The 27,534-nt window shown below is 30.6% G+C and overlaps 1 protein-coding gene across 2 annotated transcripts; it reads right to left on the reverse strand.

Moving 5' to 3' along the window:
* Positions 1–7: 7 nt before the first annotated feature.
* Positions 8–25,790, reverse strand: LOC118197937 (suppressor APC domain-containing protein 2). 2 transcript variants are annotated; one of them, XM_085822031.1, is made up of 6 exons: positions 24,801–25,790; positions 23,454–23,563; positions 16,269–16,418; positions 5,191–5,292; positions 645–758; positions 8–209 (listed from the first exon to the last, which is right to left on the reverse strand). In XM_085822031.1, exons 1-6 carry the CDS (start codon positions 25,720–25,722, stop codon positions 87–89), a joined length of 1,521 nt encoding a protein of 506 aa, XP_085678157.1. In that variant the 5' UTR covers positions 25,723–25,790; the 3' UTR covers positions 8–86. The 2 variants fall into 2 exon arrangements, with proteins under 2 accessions (XP_085678157.1, XP_085678156.1); XM_085822030.1 differs by having other exon boundaries at positions 23,454–23,566; positions 24,801–25,784.
* Between the last annotated feature and the right edge of the window lie 1,744 nt (positions 25,791–27,534).

Here is a 27,534-nt window from a genome sequence, read left to right on the forward strand (position 1 = left end):
ACAATCAAACAATAAAATAGACATTTTATTAAACAAAATAAAACATTAAAATTTATACTATACAAAAAATATACGTGAACACTTGACTACCATAATGTAGTATCATTTGGTTCTTTCTTGGAGTAAGTACGAGCATGGAACAGTTCTCGTACAAGTGCAGATTTTTCCGCTTCTAATTGTGTTATCATTTCACTTTTTTTTGCTATTTCCTAAATAAAACAATGAACATGCATTGGATATATATATACAGAAAATATATTTTAACTTTCTGATGAACAAAAGATTTAAAATTAAGCACATATGTATGTAAACTTATTTTTATTTAATAACAATTTGAAATTGCAAAAGATTCCTGCCCTTGTCGGCTATCCACATGCATGATTCAATTAATGTTATTACCATGAGATGCTGGTATGAAATAAAAGTAAATTGAAGAAAAATTTCACATGAGAACATGTTTATATATAGTAAATATAAAGTTATATATATATATATATTGAATAAAAATTTTTAGAAATCTGCACAAAATCCTTGAAGCAGAAATTTAATTTTATAAAGCTGACATATTTGGATTTAAAAGGGAAAACAACTAAATTTTATACGTAGTACAATACTGTAATATGAAAAAAATATATATATATTACCTCAGTCAAAGCATGGTTCTGAGATTTTAAACGCTGTATTGTCTGAGTTGCTGTTTTTTGTTCTCCATAAATATTTCGCTGATGTACAGCCAGATTCATATGAATTGGAAATCCCTGAGATAAAAGGAATATATTATTAGTTTTAGAATTTATTGTGCAGCATTTAAAAATTTTATGTGTGCAATTATACACTAATCCAAAGATAATTATTGATCATCAAAAAACAAAATTTTTAATTGCATTAAATTTTATAATTTAGAGAATTTGCATAATCATTGATGTGTATTTATATATAAGTTTTAAATTATAAACAAGACATCTTTGACAATAAATGCATACATAGTAATGATTCAGGTAATAATAAAACAATAATAACATCCCTGTACTTTACTAATAAATTATTGAGCTATTGTGTTCATCATTACAATTCAAATGAATAGGGATAATGAACCCCTACAAAAAGCTTAGACAAAAAATTAGAAGGGGGTTCTATTGTACAATGCAAAGCTTTGGACAGGTAAATTTTAATTTTTAAAGTTTCTAAGAGGTTTAAAAAGTCAGCATAAAAACTAAAAAAGGAATTGCAATGCTGACTTTAATATACACATTTCAGTTTAATGCTTGAAGCAATTTTCAGCTAATATTCTAAGATTAGTCCTTAGAAATTAAAGATATATAATAAAATTATATATTTAAAATTACTTGCTTAATACTGAAAGCTAAATAGCAGGAAAAAAATTGCTATATTACTTCATCATAAATTAATGCCATATAAAATTTTATATACTTGTATACAGTGGGAAAAGAACTAATTAAGACATGGTTGTGCATTTACTTCATTAAATCACTTGCACAGGATGATATAGAGAATTTTCATAGGGAACAGTTATGCCCTTATCATTTGTAGTGAATTTATGTTTAGAGCACCAATTATTATTCTTACCATAATGAATTTATCCTTTAGTTTATGCACTTTTCATGGATAAAGCTACTTCTGCACAGAATGCAGTATTCGATACCGATATTCAGGAAAACGTGAAACCGCATGCAATGTGATCACAACACTGATTAGCAATAATTCTCTGGCAGAATTTTGGCTAACAAATTTTTTATCCGGCTTTATTTCTTATCAAGGATGATTTAGATGCATTTTTCTAAAGAGTCTTACTGAAATTGCTACAAGATGTTCTAGTATCTCTCTGACATAAAGTGTGTTTTCAGCATGATTGAGTGCCACTGCATTTTAATATTATTTGAATGTTGTGTTTGAAGGCCGAGGTGAATCTTAGCTACATAGCTGCTATAACTACTATACTATAGCGTTGCTTAACTAGATTGTCTAAGGAAGCCATTTTGACTGCTTTTCAATTCCAATTAGAAAAACGATTATGTATATAATGACACAGCTACTTATAATTTTGTGGCTTTTTGTACAACATATAAACACATTTTTTTTATTGTTAATACTTACTGATAAGTAAATAATATTAAAAACTAATTTTAAACAAATTTCTTTACACATTAGTTATTCTTTCACAATGCAGTCATTTTTACTGCTTTGAGGCAGTATAGGTATATACTAAGTTTCAGTCCTTCTAGTGTTAACTGCCATAATCACCAATTTTGTTGGATCTGGATTTCTTATAGAAACATCTGAAAAGCCTTCTGTATAAGAATTCTAGTGATTTCCTGAAAATCTTATTCCCAAACTTTCACTGCCGCTATTTCCTACAAGTGGGTTCTCAACGAGTGCAGTCAGCTTTTATTCAGCTGTTAAGTATTTAGTTTTAACTAATAAGTATAAAAGAATATTTTTATTCAAGTTTTGGTATTTCTCAACATTTTCCACAAGATGACTGGCATTTCTTGGAATCTACAAAACTCGCTGTATGAACTTATATTACAGTTGATGGTCACTCTAATGAGCATTTATTGTAAAATGCATAGAGTTTTATCTTCTGATTATTTCCTACTTTAGAGTTTTCCTAATACATTGTACTATGAAAAATGTTTGATTTGGTATCTGAAATAAACTCATTTATCTTTTAAAGTTTGCTGCATGAATTAAGAAACATCCTGCATTTTTACTTCCTTGTACAAAGTAAAAAGGAAGTATTGTAATCGCAAAAAGTTTTAGGCATCATATTTCAACGCAAATATCCATTTTCACCGCTATCGAATGCAATTTAACAATGTTTTTGCATGACATCTGTACATAAGGACAGGATAAAGGACTCTTTTCCCCCCCATAAAATAGTAAAACTAATTTAAAATGAATTCTAAAGAGAATTTTTTGTGGCGCCTGTAATTACATATGTATCTCGCATAACTCAAAAACGAGTAGCCTCAGAACATTGAAATTTTGCATATAGGACTGCTATGAAATGTAGATGTGCACCTTGCATTTTGATTGCAATCGGCTGCACAAAAGTATATAAATATATGTGGGGAAAGGCAACGACCATAGTTGATAACACACATTTATTACTATTTACAAATATAGATTATATTAGGATTAAATGGTATACGAGCGACGTCTGCTCTGCTCGCCAGCTAATCCTCCTCTTCTCTCGAAGGCGGGAAACACATGCTGATGTAATGCATACGTCACACAGTAGGGGATTAGGGAATCATGACATAACCTTTCCCACATTCGGCCATCATGACCGGACAGGCGACCTCGCCTGAAGCAACATAATATATTATCAAATTAAAAAGAAATATTATAATATAGTAACATAGGTATGAAAAAAATGATCTGTAGATACAAAGCTGAGGATACTTACACAAATAGAGCAAAAAAATAGATTAAACACACCACAGCAGTTAACTAAAAATAAAAAGGACATTAGTAATGACAAAATGAATTAAAAAGTTGATATGAGGGGAAAAAAATTATTAGAAAGTTCTCAGGTGTCATCTGTTCAAACTCAGGAGGACCTATAATGCTGACAGTTGTATAAAAATCAAGTGACACGTTCAATATTGTTGGACCAGGGCTTCATGTATTCAGCACAAGTGGATATTTTGGATGGTCCGTCGAAAAATGCACACTTTTCCACATCATATGTGTCATTTTGTTTGAGCCTGGTGACTTTATAAGGTCCGAGAAATTTCTGTTTGAGTTTTAAACCAGGGCCAAACTGAGTTCGTTTGATAGCCACGAGGTCATGAAGTTGAAAGTTTTGTGCCTGTTTTTGTCGCAAATTATAAGTACGGCGATTTTCATCTTGCACTTTAGAGATTTGCTGTTTTGCGTCCTTACGGAGATCGTCACGTTGCTGAATGCACGCTCGAGCCCCCAAAACGTGGGGAAAGGCAACGACCATAGTTGATAACAGACATTTATTACTATTTACAAATACAGATTACATTAGGATTACAATTAATGAAAATGGTATACGAGCGATCGAGCGACGTCTGCTCCGCTCGCCAGCTAATCTTCTTCTTCTCCCGAAGGCGGGAAACACGTGCTGACACAATGCATACGTCACACAGTAGGGGATTAGGGAATATCATGACATAACCTTTCCCACATATATATATCCACTTTGTTACTCGGCTCAGTGATCTCAGTTTTTTTTTATTCTTATATGTTTTTAAATTGTGCATTTTTTGCTTTAAAAATGATTGAATTATGTTGTTCTTATCTTCCAGTTAAGGTGTTTATGCCTTTAGTAAATCTGTAGGCAATATTTTTAGAATTATCAACAATTTAATAGTTGTTTAAGTGCCGCTAAGCCTAATAATTTTTTCCATGGCGACCATTGCTTGTTTACATTTGAAACAGCAGAATAGCAGATTTGTTGCCAATCTAGAGAAAGTAAGCTTCGCAATAACAAAGATTGTGATTTTATTATTGTGAATTAAATCATGCTTAATCCATTCTGGAATTTATTCGAGGAAATAAGTGTTTAAGCTTTACTTCAGAATTTTCAATAGAGCATCTTGAGTTTTAATGTATTTTTGCCTTTTTGCGAAGTGAGAACTAAATTAATTGAATGAGAAATACTGAATTGTCTGTGTAAAAGTGTTTCTTTTTGTTGTTGTTGTTCTTTGCTTAAGTTCTTTTATACATCATTTTAGATTTATTATAGTATTTGAATAGAACATGTGGCAACAATTAGATAATTCTTAAGATGATATATATTTTGTGCATTCTGAGTTAAAAAATGAACGAAATGTAATGCTATTAAGTGAACCTAGGGCCAGAGTGTCACTATGATAAATAAATATAGTGAATTTTAAAGAATGCATTTATTCTATTGATGAAGTAGATTTAATTCAATCCAACAAGTTTAAATGAAATGCAAGAAAAAATGAGTATAATTTAATATTCCGTACAAGGAAGTCGTGGTGCACACATCAGATTTTTTATTAGATTAACTGCCAGTTTCACTACTTCCCAAATTTATTATACTACAGATTTACTAAATATTATATAATTCTTTTCAAATTGTAGATTAATGTATAAAATACAAAATCAGATAAACTTTCGAATTTTATGTATAAAGAACAAAAAATAATATTTCAAAGAAGCAATTACTTTTTCTGAAGATTCCATTAAAGCATTCAAATACTGGTTGACCTCTGATATCCTAGTCATTTGAAAATTTAACCTCTCATGGTGAGCATCCATGGAATATTCCTGAAATTATCTTTCATTGAATGAATAAAATTCCATACAAATAAAAAGGGGCAGAAACATTAGTCAGTCATTACAAACAACTACAGAGTACTTCAGACACACATATCTTTTATATTTTGCTCTCAAAACTAAATTTGTGTTTTACTTTTTCCACTGGATATTTTCAAAAGTCAATAAAAATGCAAATGATAATCTAATGCAAAATATTATGCAACTCAACCATAAATTAATTTTATATGACCATAAAATAATATTTCCATTGAAAATACTTGTACTTAAAAATGAACACTTTTTTTTTTTTTTTTAATCGTATACTCGTCTTTGGCATTTCTGCCATTAGTCAACGAGCAGCCCAATCAAATTATGAGAATATAGAAAAAGCAGTAAAAAACTTTAAAATAATACATGATTTCTTTGAGGTGGTCACCATCCATATCACCTTGGCGACACAGAGGGCAACAAACTCCATCCGACGTAAATAATCATGGCCAGTTGTCAAATGAAAGCAAGCAACTCCAACAGCCTGAGATAAGGAACTGGGGATTTTATTTCTTTTGTTGAGCGGGACCTTACACTTCTTATCCACTGACACATCAGCATATAAGGATATTCAGCTATTTTTCATTTTATTATAAATAATTATTTTAATATTATGCAGAGGCAAAGGGGAATTGGGTTAGGCCATAAGGGATATGACCTTGGCAAGTCTGTCTGCCTGCTCGTTTTCGAAAGTATCAGAATGGCTCGGAATCCACTGACTGGCAATGCTCCTTCTGTTTTCCCTTAGCTCAAAACATTTCATTTAACAAGAATGAACGTGGACAATTTCATTATAGTTAGAATTGATAAGTGACAAAATAGCAGCTTATGAATTAATAAAAAACACAATGTTGTGTGCGTACAGGTTTGTAATCGATTAAATGTATAAGTACGATAAAAAATTAATAAAATTTATTCTTATCACAATTATAACAAAATGCTGGAATTTTCCTCAGAGATATTTTTACAAGTGTTTACAAAATTAAGCACTAATAATAAGTAGAACACAAATATGTGAAATAGAGCACAATACAACCATTAACTATAGTTTAAACTACTAAAAACGTTAAAATACAATGCAGTTCAAAGAGAAAGCTAAACAAATCGCATTAACAATAACTAAGCTGAGATATTCTTTCCTTTGCCTTTTATAGCTTTTTAATCAGTCACGAGAGAGTTCTAGTAATTTCTTTGCTTCTCGAGATTTCTGGAAAGCAAAACAGTAGAATTACCGTTATAGGTAACATAGTATTCTATTTCAATACAAATAAAAGAAATATTTATTTATTTAATGTTAAATGCACATGCTCTTATATTTTTGCTTTTTTTGAGTAGCTTTCTCTTAAAATTTATCAAGTGCTGCATTGCATGGGGGAATAGAACAATTTTAATTATAATTCTACTAAAAATAGCTAACAAAATTTGTAACAATATTTTGATCTAGGCTATCTTTTAATTTATCAATTGCATATGTTATAGCTGCTACCTCTCCATAAAAATTGTCACAGTACTTCCCAACAGGACTAAAATTACTTGAACAGGCTCCAGCATTGGCATTTTTTATTGCATTTTCTGCTGAACTATTTGTGTAAACATGGAACCACGTGTCTGATGGGTACTTGTAATGTACAGTAGCCAGAGCAGCAATTTTTAACTCGATCAGAGTGGAAAAATGTTTGTCCAATTTGACATTTTAAACATGATCCAGGTGTTTTTACATCTTGTCTAAATTTAAAACAGGATTCCACTCCTATAAGAAAGGTTGATGATTGGGTGTAGGAATATTCTAAATATCATAAAGATCATATACAGTCGAAAAGAAGGATCTATGAGTCTTTAGTCTTTCACTTGCTGATCTATAGATATTTTTAAAAAATTCTTTTCTACTTAAGGTCTTTTTTAAGAAGATTCATATCACTCCTTTGGTACCTTCCTTGAAGGCTCCAAATCCATCTAATTCCGTAGCAACAATAAGAGTTGGTTTTGCACCACCAGTGATTAGTCACTTTTGTTTTGGAAAATATCAAGCGTGTTTCTATTAGAATCTGAGGCAGTAATAGAAACCTCATTACCATATTCAACAGCAGAACGTACGTTAACTTTTATAAGCTGTATAGCTGCTGTTATAGTACACAAAACATACTGTGACAAGCTCCAAGCAATAACAGCCACATATTTAAGTAGCTTAGATCTCAAATGTCCTCGATCAGTGTTTGCATTTACTTGTTTTTTCCCAAGATAATTTTGGTTCTGAATGAATCCCTAAGTAAATAGTATTATATGATCTGTTTACATCTTTATTATTATAATGAAGGTGACTATTATTAGGTCAAGTACTTAATGCTAAGGAAGAACAACTGGAAGGTAGTTTTTTTCAGTGTTTACTACTATATTATTTTCATGTGCTCAGGGTATTATGAACATTTAAGGCCTGTTGTAAGACACTCTCCAGGCAAACAACGTCAGACCTGGTAGCACTCAACACCATATCATCAGCAAATAAATATTAATGCCTGGGACAAATCTATATATATTGGCAGTTAAAGTATTTATCATAATATTAAAAAGAACATGACTGAGTACTGCTTCCTGAGCTAAACTTGTTTTGTTTATAAATAACCCAACACCTTTTGACCATATTTAACACTTATAAATCCTTGGTCAAGAAAACTTTTAATCCATTTACGTAAGTTGCCAGAAATGCCACAGGAAATCAGTCTTTAAGCAATCCAGCTCTCTAAATTTTATCAAAAGCATTTTTCAAATCTATGAATACAGCAGGGTACTTTGCTTACTCTGAAAGCCATCCTTTATCTCTTGAGATAAGTGGAATATTTGTTCAGCAGTATATCTATGTCTTCAAAAAACTCACCTGCCTTTCAGAAATCACACCAGCTTCATGCAACACAAGCAACAATCTTTTAGCAATCAATCTCTCGGTTAATTTGTTACATATAACATAAATTGAATTATAACTTTATCACAGGGATTACAATTTATTAGGAGAATGGAAAAAGTAAGCATTCACAATACAGCGGCGATCAACATTACTACAACTCTATAACTGAAGTTCAGAACTTAAAGTTGGCAGATTGCCCAAAAAACATAGATGGCATCATTTAATGCTCTGAAAGGCGAGCACAAGCTAATAAAGAAAAAAGAAATCACAATAATTGCATTTTGAGACATTTGGAGGTATAAAATATACAACATAATTTACATATAATGTTTGTTAGAGAGATTAAGTGATAACTGTCCAAATTTAGGTTTGAGAATTGGTATCATCATAGCCTTTCTTTAAGTACTTGGCAAACCATTTCTTCAAGTTTGATTTATAAACTTCCATATTTCAAGGTTAGTAAAGAATTCAGGTAAGATTTCATCAGAGCCTGCACTATTACCCTTCTCTAGAGTTCCAAGACCATTTGTCAGCTCCTCCATACTGAAATGAGTATCAAAACGCTTTTCAAACCTTGATGACTTTTTGCCTTGTATAGGTCTCAATTCCATTTTCTTCATTTTAATACTAGGTGTTAAATTACTTAAAGTGTGCCTGCAAAAGGCATCTGAGATGTCTTTATCAGTAGTAAGCTCTATGTTAGCTATTTTAATAGGTTCATTTCTTTTGTTTTTGATTGTTCATCCGAGATAAAAATATGATAAAAATAAGTGAGCCCTTATGCCATCTGGTCTAAAATCCAGTCCCTCCAAAAAATTTTATATGTAGAAGGCTTAGATTTGATGATGGATCTTTTTAAATAGCCTGTGCCTTGTGGAGAGCTAGCGAGGCCTTAATCCAATACAAGTCCAGTTTAACAAGCCCGAGCTTTACCTATGTCGTTCTAGATTTTCTACACATTGTCATTTCTAAAAAAGAGTATATTTCTTTTGTTGTCCTCTTGGGATACAAAGAGAGGCATATTTTGAAACCACAAGTGAAAAATGTTTTGAAGTATATTCAAGATTTGGCAAAATCAGAGAGCCAGTAATATGTTCATCAGTGAGGACCTCATAGTTAGGCCAGTTTGCTTTTTTAAGATTCCAATAAACCTGGCAAGGCTTCATATAGGGAGAAACAGATCTGAAAGTACTGGTAAAAAGTATTTTGTACCTAGCACCATCCAACTATCAATTAGATCACACTGGATTCTATCCATCAATACCAGATGGGTCAGAAGCATGTTTATTATTTGGAGGGTTATACAAAAATTTTTAAATTGAGTATCTTGTCTCCATATGCTTATTTGCACAAATTTCAATCCTCGGTAATCATCAGGCGGGAGGCAGCCAATTTTGCCTTTAAGGAAAGTTTTACAAAAACTATCATACCAGGAGCAATTTGTCTTGATCATCGTAACACAAACTTCTATCCTGGAATGTCAAAATAGTCTTCATTGTCAGCAGCAATGCCCCTCTCAACTATGGCCATAACGTCAAAATTTTGATTTAAAATAAGTTTCCAATTCAGTAAACTTGTCATGGGTTAAATTTTTAATAAAATTTATTATTTCTTTAAGCATGATTAGCATACTCAATCTAGATCTTAGACTGAACTGGATTTTTAACTCTCTACATATGGCACGATTTGTACACATTCTGGTTCTGTCATACAGGGTGGTTTTTTTTAAAAATATTTTCTATATATTACTATTCACATCTTTATAAACAAAATTAGAGTAATGCAAAAATTTTATTAGTTTTCTTAATTTTAAAAAATATAACAATACGGCTCACATGATTTTAGTGTGCATAGAGTAAAAACATAAAAATGCAAACAATGGTTCTGAAATATGGGGTCTTTTTTTTTTTTATGATATTCTCGATCTTCATATATAACTATTCAAATCTTTATAAACAAAATTAGTATAATGAAGGAATTTTAGTAGATTTTTTAATTTAAAAAACATGCAATATGATTCACGTGATTTTAGCGTGCATGGAATAAAAATATAAAAATTAGTACTCCCTTACAATGCTGTAAACCTGTAGCACCATCTAGGTGCAAAACGAAATGCAAAATATGAATATTACAATATTCTTAGCCTACACAGAGAAAAAGGCAAGATCCGTATTGAAAAATAAGAGAAATAAACTTACGCATGCTATTTTCACTCGACCCGTATTCCGAGACAGATTTTGTGTCTCGTGGAAATAACGGTCGCCATATGCGGAGGGTTAATTATGAAGAAGAAAAAAAAAAAAAACCCAGCCATGGAAGAATTCACAATGGGCTTCCAGAATTTCATGATTTTATAATTTAAAACAGTGCCAGATTCAGATTAAATATTAAGAAGCATTAATATTAAAAATTTTCTGCCTTATTGTTTTTATTGCAGCACAATAGACTAAAAATATTCAGACACAAATATGTATACTTTATTACAGGGTTTCTTAAACTGTGGGTCGCCAAAAATTTTAGCAGTTTTTATATTTCTTATAATAATTTTACAATTATAGTTCGACCACCTCATCCGCGACTAACGCGCAAACACGCATGCGCTATTCGGACCGAATTATTCTCAAAATAGAGTGAATGGATGGGGACTTTCTTTCCCTCCAGCATAGCTTTTTCCAGAGAAGAGAAGACCTTTCACGTCACAGTAAGTAATACTGCCCCTTTTGAATGAATCTATGTGTTTTGGTGTAATGCCAACCAGGGTTGCGCTTGAGACGGTCGAACTATACCAAATATTTTTACACGATGTATCTGAAAATAGATAAAGATAATACAATACAGACAAATTTAAAAACGGAAGCGTTCTTTTTATAATATAAACGTTCATTTTCCTTGCTTTGCATGTGACGCTGTCATTTTATCTGTTACTTATTTAAAATTTTCACATTGTTCTATGCCTTAAAATTAGAAATTAAAGTTAATGACCTAAAACTGCAATAGTATATTACAGTACAAGTGAAAAAATTGACGGTTTCACTCTCGTGTGTGTCAGATTTGTGCAATACTTATGGGGTCTCACAAAATGTTTGATGGAAGGAGGGGGAGTCCTGGGGGATCGCGAAAAATTCTCAGTGATAAAAGGGGGTCGCGTCTGGAAAAAGTCTAAGAAACCCTGCTTTACTATATGTAGCTACAGAAATATTTGATAACATTATTGCTGGGAATATTGCAAAAAGTGTAACGTATCAACTTTCTAACCAAAAGACACATGACTTAAGCAATTCTGGACCTAGTATATTTCTCAAAAAAAGAAATCACAGAAAGGAATGGAGAGGGGAAGGCTCGTTGGCTGCAAGAGAAGTTGCGACATCAGTTCAAACAGAAGTCAAATAACTGACAAACAAAACATGATTTGACTGTGTTGCCATTCCTGACTGGACTTAACTTAGTTGTGCTTCATGAGTAATATGGAAGAAAACAATTTTACAGGTTTCATACTTGGTACAGTGTGGAAAGAAATTGCAAATGGAAATACTAAGTATAAAAGAAAAATAATAAAGGAATATAATATTAATTCTGACGTCAAAATAAAGAAAATTCTTGATACAAATTGACACGAGTATATACAACTAAAAACTGAAAAATCTCTAAATATCATTATTATTTTAATGACAGACCTATTTTAAACATTTAAATAGAACCTCTAAATAACATACTACTCATTTACAACTCATGAAGACTGCAGTTTTTAAATTACTTATGTGCATTATTATTTACTGGGCTGGTTTTGAAATACTCACGTTTTCTGGTTGTCCATGCATTAACTAGCAAGAAAACCTGGGAGTTCAGTATAGCTAAACAATGTTATAATGCAATATATGTAACAGTAACAATGTTAAATAATACAATATATGTACTATACTTTCATTTAGATATGCATTTTAGATATTGTTATACACTTGATCTTTTTTTGTCTTTAAAAATGGATTTTGTGAAAAAAAAAACTTATAAAAGAATAGTTTGAAGTAGAAAAATACAACTGGCTGCAAGCAGTGCAGTTCTTTACTGCAGATTAGCAATATAAATACATACCTCACCATTAAACTGCAGCACTATGAAAGAAAACAGTTCACAGAATTGCATTTTACAAATTCATTATTATAGAAATATAAAACAGTTAAATTTCATTCACTATTGAGGTACAAAAAATGCAGAAATCATTAGTACCAGCATTCACCTCTGGCAGTAATATCATCTGTTATATACTGGGCACAGAGATGAATAGAGTTTATATGGTATTTGCAAGTATTGCAAATTCATATGGCTTTAATTCTATGCTAGAATTCATCTGCCATTCCAGCTAAGTTATTGTTCCAGTTCTTGTATAGTCACTGACCACATATTTACAATTGATCAGATATCTGGAGAACACACCTGCCGAGGAAGAAATTGAATACCTTGTATATTGAGGAAACATAGGACAATGTGAGCAACATAGTCTTGCATTGTCCTATTGAAAGGTGGGGTGATGGAAGCCTTGAATTTTCAAATCTCACTAATATGATGCTGGCTAATCAAAGTATTGGATATGTTTAGTAGAGGTGAGTATAATGTATAGCCAAAGGCATTTCATACCATCAATCTAAACTTTTTGTCCTTAAGACCATATTCTAGAATATCTGTTAGATAGCAGGCAGCATTTACTTTTTCAAGGTGAATTTATAGTTGGATAGAGTTAATAATACATGCACAGAACTTACAAAAAGTACTTAATTTAAGAAATAAAACTTAACATATAAAAACTATTGTTTTTATTATTGTGCAAAATAATTATTAAGTAATGCATACAAAATCTACAAAGTATAATTCTTTATAAAAAGTACAAATCTCAAAGTGAGTGCAATTTTTGGCACTACATTTCATCGGCTATTTCTTCATAGTTAAGCGAATATGGTGATATTCCTGCTCATAAGCAGTCTTCAAGGTGTTCATCTGTAAGTTGTGATCAGTACTTTGATTTTATAATATTCATTGTCGAAAATAATAACGCAACTCACATGTGGAATTGAAAACGATTTTAATCTATATGCTGCTTTTTTCAGGAATGGAAATATTTCAGGAATGGAACTATACTCCAGAAATTCTCATCTGATTCAATGGATATTAGGACAATGTCGTTCTGAAGATCCTAAAATTTCTATCCCCAGTTCTTCTGTCATTACATGAACAAACTCTGAAATGTACATAATTAGTTCAGTTACATTTACTTGGTAAGTAAAAGAATTGACAAAAAAGGTGACCATTGGCTCAAGGATATTAAACCGTTGAAAGCACTTTTCAAACTGGTTTTGAAGTAATTGAAGGTTTATAACGAATATTGATAAGTCAATTTTACTGTCACCTATTATTCTGTTCGTATTCGGAAAATACACAAGGGAACTGCATCTTCAGATATGATATCCACAAAACCAGTTAAGCTTTAAACGAGTTTATAGATCCTATCATTGTAGCTATAAGGTTTGTCCTTTTCCTGCAGTTTTATGTTTAAACAATTAAGTTTTTCCATTATATCTGTGAAAAAAGCCACATCCGCTAGCCAATGAGGGTTTGTTAGTTCAACAAAATTCTAATTTTTGGCATTGAGATCATTTTTTATTCCATCAATTAAATTTGTAAATCTAGCAAGAACTTTTCCTTTACTGAGACAAGGTACTTCGGTATGCAGAATGAGATCAGGATATTCATGGATTTTCCACTAGACCTTGAAAATCATGTTGCAAAGGAGCTGCGTGAACTAAATTGACTATTTTTGTAACAAATTTCATGACTTGTCCAAATGGTAGTATTCTACCACACAAAACTTCCTACTGGATAATACAGTGCTACGACATAAAGTTTGGAAATGATTCAGAAGAAGGCAATAAATCCAATGACATTACCAACCATTGCAGCAAATTTGAGTGATAATATTACATAGATTTAACAAATATTCATATGAAATGGTAATTTCAGTTTGATAAAACATTTGTGATTTATGCTATGATTATTTTTTGGAAATGCAATAATCCTATGTCAGATAGCAAAACATATTTAACTGTAATGGCCAAATAAATCTTGTCACTTCCTGTTTTATAACAGAAATAGAAAAGTTTTGATAATAACATAGAAAACTATTCATTATAGCAGCGTGGTTCAACCCGTAACCCTCTTATTCATTTTGTTGGCTCTTACCCTTGTTACTAGGGAAAAAAAAGTTAGTTAAACATTTGGAAAAACAAAAGACCCTTCTTACTGCTTTAAATAATAAATATTAAATAAAAATAATTATATTAAATATAATAATTAAATAATAAAAATTATACGGCTCAGTGAGACAATGAAAAGTGTTGTAAATATTGTAAACTTAATAAGGGAAGGCAAAGTTCAAAGACAATTCAATTGCTGAGTATGGTGACATTTCATTGTACTGTCAAGTGTTCTGATTAAATGCTGGAAATTGTCTGCAACAGTTTTATGGGTTGAGAAATGAAACTCTTGCTTTCTTCAAAAAAGAAAACATTAAGCATGAATATCAAGAAAAATTGGAAGAAATCCAGTTTTTAAATAATCCTGCTTTTCTGACAGATTTAACATCCCACCTAAATGCTTTAAACTTAAAACTACAAGGCAGAAAATAAAAAAACATCCCAGCTTTATGGACATACTGAAGGCTTTTGAAAAAAAAGTAATATAATGCGAATTGCACTGAAGGCAAATAATATGGCACACTTCCCATTTTGCCAGCAGCTGAAAGAAGAAAATGACACATATTTTAGTATATTTCATGAAATAATTACTGATATCAAGAAAGAGTTCCAGGATTTTGACACCCAAAAAACAAAACTTTCATTATTAAACAATCCCTTGGAGATTGAAGTAAATGAGGTGCCTTGCAATCTTCAAATGGAAATTTTTTATCTTCAGGCTGATCTATTCTACCAGACTAAAAAGTGTGATGTCACTGAACATTTCTGGAAACTGATTTCTAAAGAACATTTTCTCAAACTACATAATTTCTCTTTCCAAATGTTATCGCTGTTTGGTAGTATATATGTGCGTGAAAGTGCTTTTTCTGCTTTCTCTTTCCAAAAGTTATTGCTGGTTGGTAGTATATATGTGTGTGAAAGTGCTTTTTCTGCTCTCAAACAAATTAAATCAAAATTGAGAAATCGCATTGGTGGTATATTCTCCAGTCGGTGTGGGTCTTAACATTCGTATAATTAATACTGGTGGCAGTCACAGGAGTATAATCAGAGCTTCAGTTGTCTTGAACCTCCAGCACTGTATTAATTCTTGTATTAGATACTGAAATTATAGTGGACATTGATACACTTGTATCAAAAAAGCAGTACTAATCATCAAATTGATTTCTAAACTGTAAAATAAAGTGATATATTGAACTAGTGATTTATATGTAAATCATTTTCTTTCTTTGATGTCTCTAGCCCTCACTCTCCTATACTAAAGCTTGATTGACCCTCAGGTAATTAAAGGTTGGACCACACTGCATTATAGTAGTATTATACAAATAACAGTCACTGCTAAAGAGTATTTGTAACAAAATATTTCCTCACACATTTCTTTTTTCATTAAATATACAGCTCAAAAGATATTTCTGTAACAGTTCTGAATTACCTAAAACAGACAACTTTCTAATAAATAAATAAATTCAAGGCAGATATCATTTTTCCCCTTGGGCTGCTTTATGTGCCTATTAAAATGCACTTTTATGTTCATATGCAAATTATGAGTTATAACTGAAAAAAAAAAATAATAATAAAATACTGCAATTTTCATTCTCAATAATAGTATATATATCAAACATATTATAAGAATTTAATGAGCTATATGATTTTAGAGCAAACTCACAACACTGCTTAAACTGAATGGCATAACTGATTAGATTAAGATAAGAACCATTTCAGAATTAAGATACTAGAACTAAGCATAATATAACATACTAAGCATAACTACAATGTTATGAATAATATATTTTTCTTACTGAATGAGATGTATCCCACTTGCTGACTCTCTCTAACTTATCATTTACATTTGCAATTTGCTGTAAATACCAGTTACAGGCTCTTTCAACAACATCCAAACCTTGAAGCAGAAAATCCTTTTCTTGTTCTAAAAGTTTCAGCCTCTTAATCTATTTCGATTACAAAGAGTACATTAAAAATTTCATTTTCATTTTCAAAATTCATATGCAACAGATAATATTTATATTTTCTTAATGAGAAATCCAATTAAGAAATTCAATAAATTTTATAAATTATTTTATAAATTTTATTATAAAAAATTTTATTACAATAAATTTTCAGTAATCTAATATATGAAGAGATAAACTTAACTACTAAACAGAAAATCTAATGAAACAGTAAGAATTGTACAAGAGTTTTGGCATATGATAATTAAAAAATATACACGCATTAATTTTAAACAAATATGTGAGCATGTTGGCTTTTCTTATGTTTAAAAGATATTATACAAAAAATAAAACAAAACTTGGTTCCTTTATCAAAATTGGAATTTCTTATAGATTTAAAAGTCTTCAATGAAAATATTTTATAAAATTTTCCATGTTGAATTAATATAATTTTTTTTCTATACATTACAGAAAATGTTAAGATTTTTTTATCCAATTTATTAGCACTCAGTTAATATTTAATTTATTACATTGTAAATTTAGATGAAAATTTTCTTTGTTAGATTACACATTTTAATAAAGTCAACCCCTGATTAACCAGGCCCTGTCTAAAGAAGTTATGCTTGTTTATTCTGGAATAATATAAAAATTGCCATCACAAATCATTAGCAGAACACAAAATTATCATTGGGAAACACAAGCAGGGAAAGGAAAACCCAAGGATAACAGCAGAAACAATAGTTGATGATATAATCATTTGTAATTTAGTTTCTTTATTTTTATTTATGTTTATTCTCAATTATTTATAGTGCACCCTTTTTGTTTTGAATACTGATTTTATTTACATTACGAATTTACTCTCCTAATTCAATTGTTTGAAAAAAAATTATGCTTAAATTTAAACCAAAATCTTAGATATTTTAACCCTTTGCAGCATGCTGTGCCCAGTCTGGGCACACCTAAAAATTTCCTTCTGTATGCACAGAAAAATTGAATGAAAAAGGATTTATAGGTTACTCTGAACCTTCTTTATGTATACTAGATGGCAGCACAACACAAACCAGTCCATATATTTTGGCCATGTTTAGTTTTTAAAGACCCTCATTTTTCAAAGAAATTTTCTAGGTTTTTTTTTTTAAGATATAAAAGGAATTGTTTGAAAAGAAATTTCTCTGTTATTTTCTTGGCTGTATGCTAATCTCCTTATCCTATATTAGTTTAAAATTTCTACCTTGAGATCTTGCCTAAAATCGAACGGTGAACATCAGGTGTGCCCAGAATGGGATCACTAAGAGACTAGGATCAGACCAACAACTGTATCTTTGTTTCTGTGCAGCTCACTGGTCAGCTCATTGACAAGAGAAAGGTAGGTCAACATCTATGTTTCATTTCCTGTTTTTCTCTTTTTTTGGGGGGGGAGGTGTAGGATTGGTTATTAACTAAGAAATTGTTGAGGTGATTTTCTGAAGATCAAGGGAAATTTTATAAGTTAGCTTTTTGGTTTTTCACTAGAGTAGTTCTCTTTCGCTTTCATTCAAAGAAATCTGTTAGTATATATGCGTAAACGCATATGCGCATGCGCATAATACGTTTATGCATGCACGTTTAATGTATAACGGACGGTATGAGCTAGGTTAAAATTATCTAATTATCTATTTCAGTTAATGTTGCAGATTGCATTGTTCCTTAATCTTCTAATTGGATCCAGCTTATTATTTTTTGCAGACTGTTAGAGCAATTTTATAAAAATTAAGCTTGAACTTTCGATTATGTCAAAAAGTGTTCCTAATTCTGGAGCTGCCAAAGAATTTACAAAGCGAAAGCATGTTTCGATGTCCATCAAAAAAAAAAAAAAAAAGTGGAATTGCTGCAAAAAAAATGGATAAAGGCATGAAGAAAGTGACAGAGAGGTTAGTGAAGACGAAAAAATTTCGATTGACAAGTTAGTCGGTATTCTCGGCACAGCAATTAGAGAGCTTGAACAGCAGAACTTTGTAACTGAACAAGAAATTATGTCTGTTTATAGAATTAAAGAGAAATTATTAGCACATAAAACGAAGCAACTTAAGCAACTTACATTGAAAGAAATGTTTAATAAAGTAAACAAATAAATATTAAACCTTTTTTTTTTTTTTTTTGTAAATTTTGATACCCTTTAGATCATAATTGCTCTTTATTTCATAAATTACGGTTTCATATTTTTAATTTTATAATTTCTGCATGCCATCTTACCAGATTTAAATTGATGATCTATAATCCAGAAAAACCCCTAATCAGGAATCGCCGAAGTCCTGACAAGTCCAGATTAAAGACTTTATACTGTAGAATTCCTAACTGTAGACATAATATTTGTTTATTTTTGTTTTGAATTTTAATGTTTGTTTTGTTTTGAATTATGTTCCAAATGTATCGGAGAGGGCCGACCATTTCTGAATCACTGAAAGTGCACACAAATTTCTTTCAAATAGTGAATATGATACGGATCTCAATACATGTGCAAAACATGCAGTATTGGTTGTGACTTTTCAAAGGTGGTATCACTTTCTTCGAAAAGTACTACCATGAAAAAACAGACGAAAGTGTAAGTATGAAATGTAAATAATATAAATATCATATACCCAAGTTACATATTTTCTATTCAACCGCATGGAATCGTCATATAACCAAGAAGAGCTTTTTTTTGGGGGGGGGTAGAGTATAGCAAGCCTCCCTGTGGCATACCCCGGGTAATGCTAAATCTGCTACAGTATTCAGAATCTAGTGTTTTTTAATCGTAGGCAAAATCACTTATTCTTTTACATGCTTCCCAGCAATGCTCATTTCAGCACTCTTTTCGAAGCTCTATTCATTCAGTGGGCCTGCTTCGGACACAACCACAGAATTAAAATGATAAGCTCTATCTTCATAAAATTTTACCTGTGTACTCCTCTAGGCCTGATTACACTGCCTATCTTTTTTTCGGGGGGGGGGTCAAAATTCCAACTTTAAAAGGTGGCGAGCCGGAAAGGGTTAACACTATAGTTTAAAATTTAACACTATAGTTTTCTTCTAATTAATGCAAGTAAACTGTTAAAAGTAAATTTTTCTAATTATTATAATGAGTTATTTGTCTTTCCTATTTTTTTAACTAACCTTGGAATAACTGTGGATGTATGCCAGTTGACTATTAGGCCATATAATTAACATATATACTGTTATGTAAAAGTTAATGTTACTTTTAAAATTAACAGTTGACTATTATTTACATGCTGAATTTATTGAACGGCCTTGGTTTTTTTTTTACAACTTTCTTAGTGTAAGATAACAGTAGGTAGTAACATAAACAGATTCTAGTCTGAATTTTAGTAAATTTAAAGCTTAATTTTATAGAAAACAAACTATTTTCCATTTTCAGGAAAGAAAAATTCCTTTGATAACATGTTTAAAATTAAAAATTGTGTAATGAAATCTATTACTATACGAGCATTTAATTGTTAATACCATACCAAAACTATTAATCTGCATTTTATACAGCTTTCACTTAGAATTTTTTAGGCTCCTTTTCAACATTTTAAATTATGATGAAGAGAGAGATGTACATTAACACTGGTTGGCAAGGTCATATATATATGACCATAAAAAATATTCTAGGTCATATATATATGACCTAGAATATTTTTTGTGACATCTTTAAGAAAGTTCATTTATGCACATCTTAAAAAATCTGTCTAAGAAATTAAGGCAATATATTAAAAGTACAAAAAATCCAGGTATAAAGTACCAGGAACATTTCAGCATTAAAATAAAAACACCTCCCCACGGCAGTTTTGGGAAATTTGGGCTTTCTGAAAGAGCTATATAACTTACAAATGTTTTTTCACAATGCACTTTTAAAACATATTTTTATTGAAATATAAATTTTGCAGATCCATGGTTTTAGAATGTGCCATAAATAATTAATGAACATTACTGGAAAAAAAATTAAAATGCTACATAGTAAAAACAGTTTTACAAAATTGCTCTATCCCAGCGTGGTCCAACCCACAGCCCTCTTATTCATTTTGTTGGCCCTCACCCTTCTTACTGGGAAAAAAAAAAAAAAAAAAAGTTAGTTAAACATTTGGAAAAACAAAAGACCCTTCTTACTGTTTTAAATAATAAATATTAAATATAAATAATTATATTAAATATAATAATTAAATAATAAAAATTATATGGCTCAGTGAGACAATGAAAACTGTTGTAAATGTTGTAAACTTAATAAGGGAAGGCAAAGCTCAAAGACAGAGAGCATTTATTGCATTTGTGGATAATTCGAATGCTGAGTATGATGACATTTCATTGTACTGTCAAGTGTTCTGATTAAGTGCTGGAAATTGTCTGCAACAGTTTTTTGGGTTGAGGAATGAAACTCTTGATTTCTTCAAAAAAGAAAACATTAAGCATGAATATCAAGAAAAATTGGAAGAAATCCAGTTTTTAAATAATTCTGCTTTTCTGACAGATTTAACATCCCACCTAAATGCTTTAAACTTAAAACTACAAGGCAGAAAATAAAAAAACATCCCAGCTTTATGGACATACTGAAGGCTTTTGAAAAAAAAGTAATATAATGCAAATTGCACTGAAGGCAAATAATACAGCACACTTCCCATTTTGCCAGCAGCTGAAAGAAGAAAATGACACATATTTTAGTATATTTCATGAAATAATTACTGATATCAAGAAAGAGTTCCAGGATTTTGACACCCAAAAAACAAAACTTTCATTATTAAACAATCCCTTGGAGATTGAAGTAAATGAGGTGCCTTGCAATCTTCAAATGGAAATTTTTTATCTTCAGGCTGATCTATTCTACCAGACTAAAAAGTGTGATGTCACTGAACATTTCTGGAAACTGATTTCTAAAGAACGTTTTCTCAAACTGCATAATTTCTCTTTCCAAATGTTATCGCTGTTGGGCAGGATATATGTGTGTGAAAGTGCTTTTTCTGCTCTCAAACAAATTAAATCAAAAATGAGAAATCACATTGAAAGTGCTTCACTGAAATCGAGCCTGAAACTTTGCCTTACTGAAATTATAGTGGGCATTTATAAACTTGTATAAAAAAGCAGTGCTGATCGTCAAATTGATTTCTAGATTGTAAAATAAAGTGATATATTAAACTGGTGATTTATATGTAAATATTTTTTTCTCTTTAATGTCTCTGTCCCTCACTCTCCTATACTAACACTTGATTGGCCCTTGGGTAACTAAAGGTTAGACCACACTGCCTATCCTATTAGATATGATTTTTAAATAGCTACATAATTGGTTAATTTGTCCACTTTTATAAGCTTTTATTTTGGTTAGCTCATGGTGTTTCACTGTGAGTCGAAATTTGTCATCAATTTTTAACTTACACCTTAATTAGGTATCAAGTTCAAATTTTGTACATACACTGTTTGTCGATGACAATGCAATGTGGTGCAAATTTTTTAGACAACTTTGACATTTATGATTTTAAAATTTCAATGTCTAAAAATGTATCAGTTATAAAGTTTTGAAATTCTAAGAGATTATAAAACAAATTTTTCATCCTCTTTTAAATTAAGAATGATAAAAATATGTTAATTTAAAGAACAAAAATATTTTGATTACATTAACATTAAAAAATTGATTTAAAACATCAAAAAATGTTTTGATTGATAATTATTATAAATAATATATTAATTGGGGTATTCTCTACTTTTTTTTTTAATGTGTTGCAGTCTGAAGCACACAGGAGAAAAATGCATTTCTTGTAGAATTGCTTTTGAGTTCTCCATTCTCAGCACACTGAATGATAAATTGGCAATATTCATCTTTCCATTTTACCTTCAAGTAAAACACTTCTTGTAACATTGTTATTACATCCAATTTTCAAAACCAAATATTCAAAGTGATTTCATTCTCTGAATGAGGTTCTGTTATTTTGATTTATTTCATAATTTTCTCATAATTTATTTCTGTGTTATAATATTGACTGAAAATTTTATCATTAATAGCATTAACTGAACCTAAAAAACAGAAAATTAGATAAAATTTAAAAAAGTTTTTATATATTAAGCTTGTACTTAAAATAGATATGATAATAAATGTACTAAAAGGAGGAAAATAATTTCTCATATGGTTTAATAAAAATTACAGATTATATAATTATATTTACAGAATTCATCTACAATTTTATATTGCAAGTAATAATAACATTGGGTGCCTAAATAATGAAATAATAACTTAATTGCATTTTCAAATACATAAGCCCTTATTTTTTTTAATTTTCTATTAATTTAATTACTCTATCAAAAGTATAAGCCATTATCATTTTAAATTTATCATGGACTTTCAATGCTTTTATTATTTGTGATATAAAATTGCAGATGAGTTCTGTAAATGGAATTATTTAATCAATTTTCCCCATTAAACTATTCGACGTAGTATTTTTCTCCTTTTAAATGAATTAATTATCATATAAAATTTTTTAATAAGAACTTATTGTACAAAAACCATTTTTGTTTTAAATAAGAACTTATTGTACAAAACCATTGTTTATACAAAAACCATTGTATTTTATTTAGAATAAAACTTCGAACCAGTTATTCATTTATCGATACCAAATTAAAAAGTAAGTACAAATTTCTCCTTTGGATCTGCTTTTATTAAAAAGGATTTCATTACAGAACTCCTATTGTCATCAGCTTTCTCAAAATTTTTGCCAAATCATTGATAAATAATGCCAACTATTACATTTCTCAAATTTTCTATTATGAAAACTATTATAGATGTAAAAATCCCCATCTAGTTGTACTCTCATTCGAATTTGAAGTGGAGCAAAGCATAAAATCATTTTATCACCACTAATGACCAAAGCCTTTGACTTGCAGATGCTTTTGTCCACAATTATGATTAATCATGAGATCACCTTTTAGGTGATGTGCCTAATTATGAAATGTATATTAAAACAATAACAGCTACTGTTGTTAATAAAGAAGAAAAACATTTCTTTAGTACAAGAGAAAAAACATATGCAATGATTTTACCATATTATAGTCAATACCATTAGACACTGTGTGACGACGTGGTTCCCTTCTTCTGCTTGCTTTTTTTGCAGCTGGACCACGATCTTGCAGTCGTAAACTAACGCCACTGTCTACTGAAAATTTTTAGATTGGTATTTAACAACAATTCTACAAATTAATTAAATGTGATATTTCAAGTTTAATGTAATCTATAAAATTATATAGAGATGGCTATATAGAATACAGCAATTCTTGTTCCCACAAATAAACACATTGATTTAAATATACATTTAAAAAGTATCTATAAAAGTACAAAAAACTGAAAATACAAATATTAAAGATATATTTGTTACTGCATTATGAAAAGGAAATTTATATAAAAATCAGAATGACTTGTTTTCTGGAAATTTATTTAGGCTTCTATATATTTAATACATTTTTTCCCTGAAATTAACTTTTTAAAAAAAATATTTTATGCTGAAATATTTATCTCAAATTAGTACTGAATTTTATTAAAATCCATTATCTGTTTCATTCTAAACTGACAAAATAATTTATTTTCAATTTCAGTGTATGATTATAGTACTACTTTCACTTCAGTAAAAAGTGGCTTTGACAGAAAATATAAAATTTTTCAACATGAAATATTCAGTTTAATGTAATCCTGACATATTATAAATATATATATATATATATAAATGCATGTCAATTAATATTTTGATTATTAATACAAAATTCTTTCACTAAAATCATGCTGTATAAACTAGATTTTTGAATGCATAATGATTTAATGGAATGCATTCATAAATATGATTTAATGAATGCATTCATAAATATAAATGTATTACTTTTAATAGTACTTTTCTGCTATCAGGACCAGATTAAAAAAAATGCATGTATGAATGTGTGTGGATATACACACATACAATATGTATGTTATATACGTACATTCATACATAATACATTTCTGAATCCAGTCCTGATAATAGTAAAGTAGTAATTTAATTATGACAGTTAATAGATTTTCTTACATCTAAGTTTACATCATTTATTTTTAAAGCACTGCATAAATTCAATAAATTTGAAATGATCGAATAATACAGTATAAAAACTGAAATTAGTATAAGTTATATTTTATTATAACAAACTACCTCTGATTAAAACTGTGCTAACATTCTTTTAGATATAAAATATAAAAATATTATTGCTAGTTTCTAAAAAAATTCTATTTGAATTTAACTACCTTTGGCATCTACAGAACATAATTAAGTAAAATTTTACAAGAAAAGAGAAATTAATGAAATATAAAAACTTCAATAAGATATGCAAATGTTAACTATAAATTTAAGCAAGAAATGAATAACTTACCATCGCTGCTTGAAATAGGTTCGTTAGGTAAACTAGGGTAGGAGGCAGAATTTCTTTGAGGTATATTTCTCAGTGGACGGATATTTTCTTGTTTGGATGGTAAATGGTATGTCTTCATCATTCTCCATTTTTCCAAAGCCATAGAAACTTTATTTTTGTCCATAGGTTGACTGGACGGCACGATCCTCTTGATATCATCTTTTTTAACCCACACAGGTGGTTCGTCGCGCTTCGAAGGTTGATAAGTTTTAATCCCTGTCTGTAACTGGGGCATACTAATCGCTCGTTGCTGCACGAAAGTTACATTGTTTGGGCGCACCGTTGCGGTATTGTGGCGAGTCATGCGTGACTGAGTGGACGATAACACGCTCATCGGCAGCCTCTCCGTTGAGTTCGATGGGTGCAGGACTTTTCCTAGTGGTGTGCCGGGTTTCCTCAAGGAAATTCCGCTGTTTTCCCGCTCCGGAAGGGGTACCGATGCGGGGCGTGAAACAAGGGATGTTTTAAGCACATTATGTCTATTCTCGAATCGAGAAGTAGAATCGTGACGAATTAATGAAATCCTCAGTCCTGCGCAAAACCGCTCGAAAGTTAAAAGGCCGTTAGCGGGAGTAACTTTACGCAAACTATCAATAACGCCGTTCGGCAGTCCGCGAGTTGCGGCTCCGTTTTCTTGCCAACGTTTTTCTATGTCCGCTAGTCTTACGTAGCCAGTTCGTTTATCGTCCATTACATCAAACAGTGTTCTCATCGCGGATACGAAGGGTTTCGGAAGTGCGTCTAAAGTAGATTTGGAGTGTATAGAAGCGGTCATTTTGAAAATACTTTCAATTGCCGCGAAGTGACAGTTCCTTTTACACACATAAACTCTACACCTGCTCGTTAAGTCAACGTTTCGTTTCAAACAGGTAGATAACCCCATACGAACGCTCTGATTGGCTGAAACAGGTTTTCAGAGAGGAGCCTAAAAAACTTAAAAATGCTTCCTTTAAATCCCAGTTGGATTACTCGGAGACCCTGGCGAAAACAAACTTGAAATCCTCCCTGCTTCCTCTCACTCCTTTTCCCTCCCGACTTATTATTTAAGTAAAAATTGTTTGGTATTTATTTTCTTCCTTTTAATAATGGCTTACTTCTTTTCTATTTTTTGTTCCTTCACACTTCTATTGTTTAGGCGAAACTTGGTTATCTATGATGATTTATTTTATCTGTAGCTCTACTTTTCGAGTTTCTCGTAATAACATACAATTTTTTAGAAAACAAAATTCAAAATTTTTTTTAAATTTTTATATAGTCTGTTATAAAAGTTTTTTTCCCTTTTTCTTGAATTTATGAGTGAATTTTAAATTAGTTATTTATTAATTTATCTATCCTCGAGTTTTATATAATTGTTTTAGTTTATTTATATTTAAATTATTTTTACTTCTGTATTATTTTATTTAAAATCTACTCTAAAACTTTTTAGCAATAGGTTCTGAAATAAATTTATTTTTTAAAAGCGCTAAAAGTCTAATTTACACAGCAACAATGAAATCTCAATTTTTAAAACCGCAAAAGTTTATTATTCGTAATTTAGGTACTTGATTTTTTTAAAAATTTTTGAAATATATTTTATCTCGTTTGAGATCCGTTTGAACATTATACATTTTACTGATTTTATTCAATTCTAATATTATTAAATCTCTTGTATTCTGCCTTTTATCTTTGAAATGTATTTTCTACGCGGCTTTATTAAATTTCTTACCTCTCCTAATACCTTTCTTTTTATTTTAAAATAAAATAAACCCTCTGTAAGATTGTCTGCTCCTCGGATTCCAGATGATCAAAGTCTTCTGTGGTTGTCTTACAGATAGGGTTCGCACCTCTTCCGAATTCCGGGATTCTCCTGGAATTGAGTCCTGAAAATTAAAATCTCCCGGCTCCCGGAAGTAATTTAAAATAAATATTACTCTCCCGGAATATCAAGTTTCTCGAAAATAATGACACAATGTGCACGGACGAAATGGCTGAGAGCATCGAAAATCACACGACCGCGCACAACAGCCAAAGAACATCTATGTCAATACATATTCTTTGCAGCAGCGATCTACGGTAAGCGATAATTAAGTGCCTTACGGAATGAGTCGTGGTTTCATGCCGGCGTGTCGCGCTCAGGCGTCCCCATCTTCCCTCACCCTCTCATTTTCAATCCATTCTTTCATTTAGTCTGCAGTTAGCTAGCTATCCACAAACAAGTGCGTATTTTGAAATTATTTAAATGCTTTCATAATAATGTGTAGTGGAAAAAACGATTCTGTTTCTACAAGTGAACAAGTACCACCAAAAAAAAAAAAAAAAAATCTACGTCGTTTTAAGATAGGTGGTTAACTCAATTTGATTAGCTTATGAAGAGAGGCAACTTTAATGGAGAATGTATAAAGTATGTTGGAAAACGGTTAATATTAAGTACGAGGATGTTAGAGCTTTAATTGTACATTCTCAAAGCAAGAAACACCAGTCGTTAATATTGAATAGCGATTCTTCGCAATCGGTTTCGAACTTTTTCATAAAGAAATCTTCAGAAGAACAGGACAATATAATCAGCAATCGAAATTATTTCAGTCTATCATAGGATTAAGCCCCATCACACTTTTAGTAGCCAGGGATTGCACAAATTGTATAGCACTCTATTTCCAGGTTCCTCTTTGCCAAAAACGAGTTCTTGTGGTTGTACAAAATGTACAAGTATTTGCGA

Source organism: Stegodyphus dumicola, chromosome 8 (assembly GCF_044657685.1).
Source record: "Stegodyphus dumicola isolate Sdum_Otavi_A_Nest chromosome 8, ASM4465768v1".
Lineage (NCBI taxonomy): Eukaryota > Metazoa > Arthropoda > Arachnida > Araneae > Eresidae > Stegodyphus > Stegodyphus dumicola.